The sequence below is a fragment of the Patagioenas fasciata genome, chromosome 11 (assembly GCF_037038585.1).
Source record: "Patagioenas fasciata isolate bPatFas1 chromosome 11, bPatFas1.hap1, whole genome shotgun sequence".
Classification (NCBI taxonomy): Eukaryota; Metazoa; Chordata; class Aves; order Columbiformes; family Columbidae; genus Patagioenas; species Patagioenas fasciata.
In genome coordinates, this window is record NC_092530.1 from 24,995,491 (window position 1) to 25,004,812 (window position 9,322).

Consider the following 9,322-nt stretch of genomic DNA (forward strand, 5'->3'; position numbering starts at 1 on the left):
CCTCCAAAAATCCTGTAATCCTTGAGATTTCCCAGGTTAAAAAGATGGTCATACTGCTGGCTAAAGAAGAGTCTACGAAAATAAGCCTAAAACTAGAATTTAAAGGTGAATCTCCCACGTAGGACAAGATCTGTTGAAAGAAGCTGGGCTCAGCCCAGAGCCTCGCAGCAGATCTGACTGCAAGCCCCAGCGTCACCGTACCACCAACTGTTCCCATAGCTACACGGGAAGATAAATTTAGTTCAAGGAACCTTGTGTTGCTACATTATTTAATGAACAAACAGTCGCACTCAAGAGGAAAACACAGGCAGGGACCCAGTTTAGCTGCTGCGTGGGCTGATCAGACCCACGGCCTTGAGTCTGCTCCCCAGAGAGAAAGGTCCCAAATCCTGAAGCCCACACCACGCTGCTCCAGCCCGAGCCAGGTGGCTGCGGTAGGCACAAAAGGACTCCAGGATGGCCACAGAGGAGTGCCCGGGCTGTGCCCTCCTGGGACACTTCTTGCACCAGGAGCTGGGCAGCCATCACCAGGGTCTCCTGCTCCTCAACCATGACTGCTGAGGAGGGAAGCGGAGGGGCCATCAGGGGCGTGCAGGGGCCTGGCTGTGCTCAGAGCCATGGCCATGCTCCTCACACCGCCTCTGGGTTCCTACTGCTTGGAGCACCTCAGGTGCCAGCAATGGGAAGCAGAAGAGCCATGCTGGTCCTGCAAGAGCAAAGGAGGGAGAGGGAAACCACTTGCCCCACCAGAATAGGGATCTAGGACACAAGTAAGGAAACCAGGGTTTTATTAATGGTCACGTGCAAAAGGCACATGAGGTTTGTCTCCTCCAGTATGGTCTGCAGAATCTCATCCACCTGACAAAACTCAAGGTTAATATCCTGGAGCTCCAAGTTGGGGAGAGAAGCCAGAGGAGAATCTGTGTTGAGAGGCTGGATCTGATACCTCCCATCACATACTCAGCTCTTATCTCCCTTCCTACCAGGAGCACCACGTTCACCAGGGTTCCTTGCTCCATCCCCCTCTTCTCCTCTTTATAGACCCAACACCATGCAAGAAATCTGGTAACAAGGTGTCACAGTACAGGACAGAGAGTATGGACAAAGCACCTTTCTGTAGGGCATCTTTGAAGCTGGATCAATTACCTGGATTCATCTGGTGATTGTACGTCCTCATTCCAGTGGGGTGCTGGACAGTTTACCAGAAGGATACTGTGAGAGACAGTATCAAAAGCTTTGCTAAAATCCAAACCCACCATATCTACTGGCTCCCCATGGTCAACAAGATGTGTGATGTTGTCATAAAAGGAAATTAAGTTCATTAAACAGGAATTTCCCTTCATGAACCTGTGCTGGCTATGACCAATGACTGCATTGTCTCTCAAGTGTTTTTCAATAACTCCAAGAATAATAACTCTTCATAATTTTACCAGGCACTGAAGTGAGACTGATTGGCCTGTAATTACCAGGGTCTTCCTTCTTACCCTTCTTGAAAACCAGGACAACCTTTACCAGCTTCCAGTCGGCTGGCACCTCTCCAGCACATTGGCCTTGGGGTATTACAGGAACTGGTGAGCTGTGAGCCCAATCACCTGTGAGCTCCAGCAAAAGCCTCCTTTCTAAGCTTCACATCAAGATTTGGCTTCCCAAAGGTTACCAGAAGACAAGAAAGATAATTCAGCCTCTCTGTTAATTGAAATCTCTATACATCAGACCAGACAGGCCTGAGCTCAGCTCTGAGGTTGACCTAGAACCCCCCAGCATGCTGAGGCTGCTGTGGGAGCACAGTGGCAAGAGGTGGCAGGAAGGATATAATGAATCTTGGCTTGTAAAAATGATATTCAAGGTTGGCCAGGCTCTTGGTGATCAGCCGAGTGTTCACCACCTGCGGCAGGGTGATCAATCTGCGTGCGAGGCTTTGGGTACCAGATAGGGCAGTATGCCTGGGACAGGGGACAGCACAATACAACAAGCAGGAGAATTCTAGTTGCATGCAGCCTCTTCCAGGTGAACCCAAAGGCTAGTTTGGATTTCATGTCTTTCATCCCAAGTCACGCACAGCACAAAGCTGGGGAAGGGCCATCCTGCTCCCTTTGAGCTCGTCAGCTTACCCATGATGAGTGCTCCATTTCTGGGCCAGCAAACTCTGGAACCATCTTCTGAGAGTGCAGAACCTTTCTGCTGGGAATCGCCCTGTCACCTGCAAGGAAGTCTGCTATCCGAATATCATGCTCATCTGTATCAAAAATCCAGCTCCAGCTTCCCGTCTTTATTTCTGACAAACACTAAATACAAAAATAAAGACAGTCTCCTCCAATCATCAGCACCCTGTTCTGCCCTTCTGTATCAGGATTCCAAGGGAACTTCCTGAGGAGCAGATAAAAGAGCACATTTCAGATGCGGAGCCAGGACAGACATGACAGTGGGATGCTTTGAATAAAAAACACTTACAAGTATTGAGCTGAGTGGGGGTCAGCAGTATCTCCACATACAACTTCTCCACATGGCTGTGCTGAGGTACACAGCGGAAGGCTGCAACTCGGCTCTGCTGGGAAAGCCTGTGTTCCCTCAGCCACCATCACCAAAACCTCGGATGTTGCTCTTCCATGAGCACTGCGATACTGTGGGAAGCATATGACCTTGTTCACAAAAAGCGCTACAACAGGTCAGCAGGTAAACTCTAGCTTCTGCCGCAACGGTACCGCACCAGAGCGACCACCCTCCGTGCCACAGGGCTTCATGTGGATCAACAGTGAGGAGACAAGACATATTTGCGATCATAAAGCACTTCTGTAATTAGATACCTGTGCAGCCAAAGTGCCTGTAAGAAAAGAGGCAGCCTTTCTTCTTATCCTAAAGCAATGGATCTGCTGTCACCAGAGAAGGGGCAGCAGCCCCACCAGTCCCCACATCAGTTGGATACTCCAGCTCCCAGCACAGCGGGCAGGAGTGAACTCTGTCAACACAGTCAGCAATGCCAGAGCGCAGCACGCTTGCCTCTGGAAGACTTGCACAAAACAAAGGTGAATAAATACACACTAAGGAAATACCATAATAAATACATTTATTTACATGACTTCTTCTTTCCTTGCCACAAAGGGCTGAGAAGGCAGACACACGTGTAGAACAGGAGGAAAATGCCAGCATGCCCCAGCAGTGTAAAGGCAGTGCCCATCTCTCTTAAGAAGAGTCCAGTCCTCCGCTCTCTCCCTTCCCTGCTCTGAGATTCCTGGACCTGCATGTTAACTCCTAACAGTTCTTCACTGCCACAGTTATGACCAAGTAGTTCCCGTGGCCCATGCAAATCCACAAGCTCATCCATCCCTTACTTGGTAAGGGGGTTCTCTCCAGCAGAGGAGCAGGGCACAGCACAGTCAGTCTCTGGCAATTGCCTCTTGCTTTTCCCAAATTCAATCACCAGCGGCTTTCCCTGCAGATTGTACCCGTTCACCAAGAGCATGGCGTCTTGGGCCGACTGAACATCTGCAACGAGATAGCAAAATGGGCACAGGTTACACGGCAAGTTCTGGCACAGACACGTGTGGTGTTCACAGAGATGTCCCTGGCTCACGGACCCTCGGCCTGCAGCACGACACAGTGCAGCGCTGGGATCCTCCAGCCGGGCTGATGTGCTGAATATAAATACAGCACATAACAGACTACACCCCTTCTGTTTTGATCAACCCTCTTCCAATCCAGGGAAAAGACTATGATGTGAAAGGAAGAAGAGGAGGTGGAGGAGAGTTCAGGCTTGGGTCAGGGAAAAACCAAGAGGAACAAGGCAGCAACTCACCAGGGAAGGTGATGAAAGCCTGACCCCTCATCCGGCCGCTCAGGAGGCGGAACTGGATCGGTGGGCTGTCCTCCTTCTGGAACCGAGCAAACAAGGACACCAGGTCCTTCACTGTCCCTCGAGGGCCCAGGTTCTTCAAATACAGCACCTGTTCCAGAGACACAGAGGGTCAGCCAGCCCATGCTATGCAAACAGACACCTTCCAAACTGGTCTCAAGTCGTACACTTCAAAGGTGTGAATCAGTTCAGCCCCTCCTGCCATCCCAGAGTCCTTCTTCCACCCGCACGCCCACAGTGGAGTTTGGAAGGCAGGTGGGTTTACAGACAGCTGTGGACTCAAGGCACCATCATGCTTGCGTGCACCAAGTGCTAACAGCTCCAGCTACTTGTAAAACACAAGCAGCTCCAGCTACCAGTTAAGCACAGTTTGAGTGAAGTCACAGCTGGTCTCAGTCAGGCCCAAACTGGGAAAGCACATCTTGATGAGTGAGCTGCCAGAGCCGGGAAGGGCCAGGGGCTGAACTACAGCTCTTTGCCAGGCCAGGCAACTTCCCACTAGAGCCAAAGGGCCCCTTCCCTGTCAGAGCAGAGGCTGCTCTGCCTTGGCTGGGATATCAACTGAGCACCCTCCAGACAACAGCAAAGAGGAGCCTTTTCCTGCAGAAGCAACTTCAGGGCATGCTAGGGAGGAAGAAGAAATAATCCTGGTTCGTCTCAACATACCTTGTTGGGCTCTCCAGGATGGTATGATGAGAACCTGGGTATATTCCGGAGTTCTTCCTCTGAAAGACGGTTCTTGCAGATCTCCTCTTCTGGGACAAACTCTACAGGCTCCTTTATAATCAAAGACTGAGGGGACTGGTGTGGCCTTGCTGCAGGAAGGCTGGGACTTCTTCCCTGTTCTGCTTGCTCTTCCTGGTCTGGAAGCGATGACGACTCAGCCACTGGCCCCTGTGGCACCAGGGAAGGGCACGAGCATGGGTCAGTCTTGGTAGGCTGGACTTCTTCAGGCCCCTTCTTGCTCAGAAGCTCTTGGTAAACACTCTCCAGATGAACCATGGGGTCCTTTTCATCTGTTACCTTCTTCTGAGTGTCATCTAATCCACAACAGAGGAACACAGTAATGTAACTACCACCAAGAACCTGAAAAACGTGCTGACTGCAGGAAGAGACAGACAGAAGAAACCACATTCTGCCGCAGCCTCCATGCATTTGCCAACCAGGCCCTGCTGGTTATTTAAAACAGGAAGAACAGTCCCAGCAGCCAGCAAGTGCTGGTGTCCCAGCTGAGAATGAACCTGCAGAGAGCAGCAGGTCCACCAGTGCTTTGTACAGAGCTCATTTCTTCCAGAGATGTCCTCACTGGCTTATCTGCAGCCACATTTCAGTACATTCTAGTGACTCCTTCAACACACCTTCTTCCCCCTTCATCCATGACCAAGATGTGCCACGCTGCCTCTCTACACCGCTACCTGGAATAGAAACTTTTTGCTTCCAGAGACAATATCAGATTTAGCTCCTGGGTTTAAAGAAGGTCCATGGCATGGACTGACCAATAACATCCCCTTTACTCTGTTTAATGGAAATGAGGACAGAAGTGAGAGGGGCATCTCCCAGCCTAAGAGCCTCAACCTGGCTGCCTCTTAATTTTGCTAAATACCACAACACTGACATCAAAGGAAGAAGCAGAGGCCAGAGGATGCCAGGTCAGCTGGACATTTTAGCTTGAACTGTGTTAACACTGATCAAAGTGGTGTTTTAGGAGTCAGAGTTTAGAAGTTCCTCCTCATCTTCTACTTAATGCTGTCTTACATACAAAAACCAGTCTGGGCTGGAGCTTCATGCCCACATGTTCTCCACCTAAAGCAGGCTGGAGCACTTTTTGCCATCTCTGGACAGCACTTGACTTTCCATCCAGAGAAGTCGCACTAAGCCACAGGCTCAGGGACAAGTGCTGTGATCCCATGGACAAAGTATTGGAATCAGCAACTAAGCTCCAATTCCACTTTGGCTACTGGGAGAAGCCTTTAACATGTGACTCCTACTCTTTCCTGCTCTATGCCTTTGCTTCCCTCCCACCCTTGTTACACTGCAGTTACATCAGAGAAGGGATGATCTCCAGCCCCACACGGGCACCTTGTGTCACTCGGTGCAGCTCGGTGTGGACCTCCAGACTCTCCCAAAGCATAACCCTGGCTGCTCTTCCACTTACTGAGCTGGGCTCTGCAATACATGCAGCACATCCATGAGATCCATCAGATCCACGCTCTCTGAACAGAGACGGACTTAACAAGTCTTTATACTCAACCCTTCAGAGAGCCCACTCTCTGTCTGCTCACGTAAGAGAGGAAAATATCTCCTCCCACACAGTGCCAAAACAGGGACATAAGGGCAGAGAGAAATGTGTTGGACTCCCACACACGCCAGCTCTCTGCGATGGAGCAAAGGCAAGAACAGCCTTGAGCCCACGAACCTTGGTGGTAGAGCGCCCGGAGGAAGGAGTGCCGGTCTGTTCCCTGGAAGAGGGCATTTTCAATCTCCATCTCCCGCCGGCTCAGCTGCTTGCTGCCAGCAAACCTCTGGGGCAAAGCGAGTATGCGCTGACGCTCTTCTATCTTCTCCTGGATGGCATGGAGTCGGTCCTGTGTGGCCTCTGGCGCTGCTCCCAGCCCAGAGCCCTGGAAGACAGGAACAGCTTTGCTCAGATGCAGCACATGCCTCCTTTTCAGAGACTTGGCCAGCAGTCAATCAAAGTTCACATCTTCCAGCCCTGGAGAGGGTGCAACCAGGAACCATCCCCTGCAAAGAGCAGCTCACCAAGAGGTCCTATTACTGCAAATAACCTACCTATGGCTATTCCAAACCAGCTGTGGGATCCCAAGGTGCGTCAGAATACAGAAAGGAGGAGGTTGAAGCGCTTTGAAATATTTCCCCCTTTTTCTCCTCCAGCCTTTAAATCCTCCTTACACAGGTACAAACAGGTGAAATTACTTGCTTGAGACCACCAAGGTAGAAGCAGGAATGTAATCAGGTCCTGCTGTGTTCCAGTTGACCAACTCTTCTCTCCATCTCTCTTTTAACAAAGAGCAGGGGTGTCAAACTCATTTTCACCAGGGGCCACATCAGCCTCACAGTTGCCTTCAAAGAGCCAAATGTAATCTTAGGACTGTATAAATGGAACTACTCCTACATTTATACAGCCCTAAAATTACATTCGGTCTTTTAAAGGCAACCACGAGGCTCTTGTGGCCGCCGGTGAAAATGAGTTTGACAGTTCTGGCATAGACCATCCCACCAAAGAAAACAGAAGAAATGTGGGATCATGCTGGCCTAAAGGCAAGAGATATATGGAGTGGCCATTCAATACCAGAGGGCTTACAAAGGACTAGAATTTTCTACCAGCCTGCCACAGGCCATGGGGTTAGAGGGACCTGACCACATTCACATCAGAGCAGAGCCTGCCTACCTTCTCTGCTGAAGCCTGATTCTTCCAGAGCACAATCTCCGAATCGGAGAGCCCCAGCTCCCGCAGAGAGGCAGTTTCTTTGTTGCTCTCCTGCAGAGCCTGGAACTGTGACAAGGTCAAAGCCCCCGCAGCCTCTTCCCCAAAAGGCTTGTAAAAAGCTGCAGGGGCGAAGCATCTTCGCTTTGACTTGCACCTGTAAGCCAAACAGAAATAACTTAGCGCTGAGAAACCGGGGGAATAGGAAGCAGTTGGCCTCTCCCCGTGACCATGCTTGGTCCTGCTGCACCTGGGCAGAGATTCTGTGTTTCCAACACACTATTGATCCACACTCTCCCAACCATTTTGGAAGCCCAGGATATGACTCATGGCAGCACGCTGCCCAAATGCGGGCAAGCAGCACCTTGTGACACTGTAACACCAAACACCCCGCAGGTGCAAACACAGGCCAGCTTAGTGAGGATGAGATATCCAGCCTGGAAACTCACCCCTGCATCTGCCCCAGGCAAATCAGTTATTTCCACCTCAAGAGTGAAAATAAGTTACCGACCGCATTTGCTCCAGGAGATAAGGAGTGCTTATCTCCCGCTGGGATGTCTGGGAAGGAGACCCAGCAAAGCGAGAAGGGTTTGCACAGCTGTTTTGGTAGACAACACCAAACGTCTCCCTGGGGAGGAAGCCCCAATGAGGCAACATTGCTGCTGCCCCTAAAACAGGAAGAGTCACCAGCCCCCTCGGCAGCCCCACCGGGGCCAGATGAGGACTTACTGCTCAATGGAGACAGTGGTATCAAGCTGGTGGTGAAGGAGGCTCTTCAGCTGCCTCTCTCCTTCTGTCTCCAAGTCTTCCAGGAGGAGCTCATCACTGGACAGGCTGCTGTTCACCCTGGGGCACACAGGCACAGCACGGTCAGTAAGGATGAGGGAAAACACTGCTCCAAATGCACCACTGCTACAGCCTGGCTGCCCCCTTGACTCTTTCTGTGGGACTTAAAGGGGACGTGGGTTAGCGCCAGAGTTAGGTTATGGTTGGATTCCATGATCTTGAGGGTCTCTACAACCGAAATGATTCTATGATTCTAAAGCACACAAGGAACCAAAACTACTTGACCAAACTCCTGCTAATGCTAACTAGAAAAGATTTGGGGTTACCTGGAGAACACTAAAATTACCCCAGGGAGTTAAAACAAAACAAAACACCTCACATGCGATCTTATTTTTATTACTGGAAAGCTGTTTTGTATCAGCATCCAGACAGTCATCGCTAGTTTCAAATGACTTCAGAAAGAGAAAACCGTGGGGGAGAAGAGAAACAGTCAATTCCAGCAGCGCCCCGGGAAAAGGTCCCTTTATCCTTCCTGGGGCCACCCGCTCCCACGCAGACGGACAGGCGGACACCCTGCAGACCCCTGGCCCCTCTTTTGGAGAGGGCGCTCCCGCACCCCGGGCCTCCCCCGGCCCCGCTCGGCCTCCCCAGGGCTGGCGGTGAGGCCGCTCTGTGCCGACCCCGCAGCGGGGAGGGCTCCCCCGGAGGGGACGCCGGCACCAGCTCTGCAGCGGCTGTTCCGCAGCCAGCGCAGCCCGGCCCGGGGCCGCTCCAGCCCCGCTCACCTCCGCATGGCCGCGGCCCCACCGGCTCCGCCGCCACCGCCACCACCGCCCCGCGCCGCAGGGGCCGCCGGGACTTGGAGTCCGGAAGGGCCGAGCGGGGCCTGCGCGGCTGCGGAGCCGCGGGGTCGCCTCAGGGCGGTGACCGGCCCGGTGCGAGCCGCGGGGGTGCGCTCGGTTACTGCGGCGGGGAAGGGGCTCCGCTCCCCGCTGGGAACAAACAGGGAGGGTCTGGAAGCCCCACAAGGGTTTCCCGCTCTGCTTTAGAGATGATAAAACGCACACACGTGAGGGAGTAATTCTCAGAATCACAATGTGAGGGGTCGGAAGGGCCATGGAAAGCTCATTCAGTGCAATCCCCCCATGGAGCAGGAACACCCAGCTGAGGTTCCACAGGAAGGTGTCCAGGCGGGTTTGAATGTCTGCAGAGAAGGAGACTCCACAGCCTCCCTGGGCAGC

General features: G+C 52.2%; 1 protein-coding gene across 1 annotated transcript; it reads right to left on the reverse strand.

The window, feature by feature from the left end:
* Nucleotides 1-3,047: 3,047 nt before the first annotated feature.
* Nucleotides 3,048-8,985, reverse strand: RBM41 (RNA binding motif protein 41). Its single transcript, XM_065846448.2, has 7 exons — nucleotides 8,867-8,985; nucleotides 8,025-8,141; nucleotides 7,260-7,452; nucleotides 6,267-6,471; nucleotides 4,517-4,890; nucleotides 3,794-3,941; nucleotides 3,048-3,483 (listed from the first exon to the last, which is right to left on the reverse strand). Exons 1-7 carry the CDS (start codon nucleotides 8,872-8,874, stop codon nucleotides 3,326-3,328), a joined length of 1,203 nt encoding a protein of 400 aa, XP_065702520.1. The 5' UTR covers nucleotides 8,875-8,985; the 3' UTR covers nucleotides 3,048-3,325.
* Between the last annotated feature and the right edge of the window lie 337 nt (nucleotides 8,986-9,322).

What these genes read in the sequence shown, in the direction of transcription:
- RBM41 (XM_065846448.2), bottom strand. An exon ending in ACCACTGTCTCCATTGAGCA is followed by an intron (nt 7,453 to 8,024) that starts GTAAGTCCTCAT and finishes TTTGGCTTACAG; the next exon opens with GTGCAAGTCAAAGCGAAGAT. An exon ending in ATCCTGGAGAGCCCAACAAG is followed by an intron (nt 3,942 to 4,516) that starts GTATGTTGAGAC and finishes TCTCTGGAACAG; the next exon opens with GTGCTGTATTTGAAGAACCT.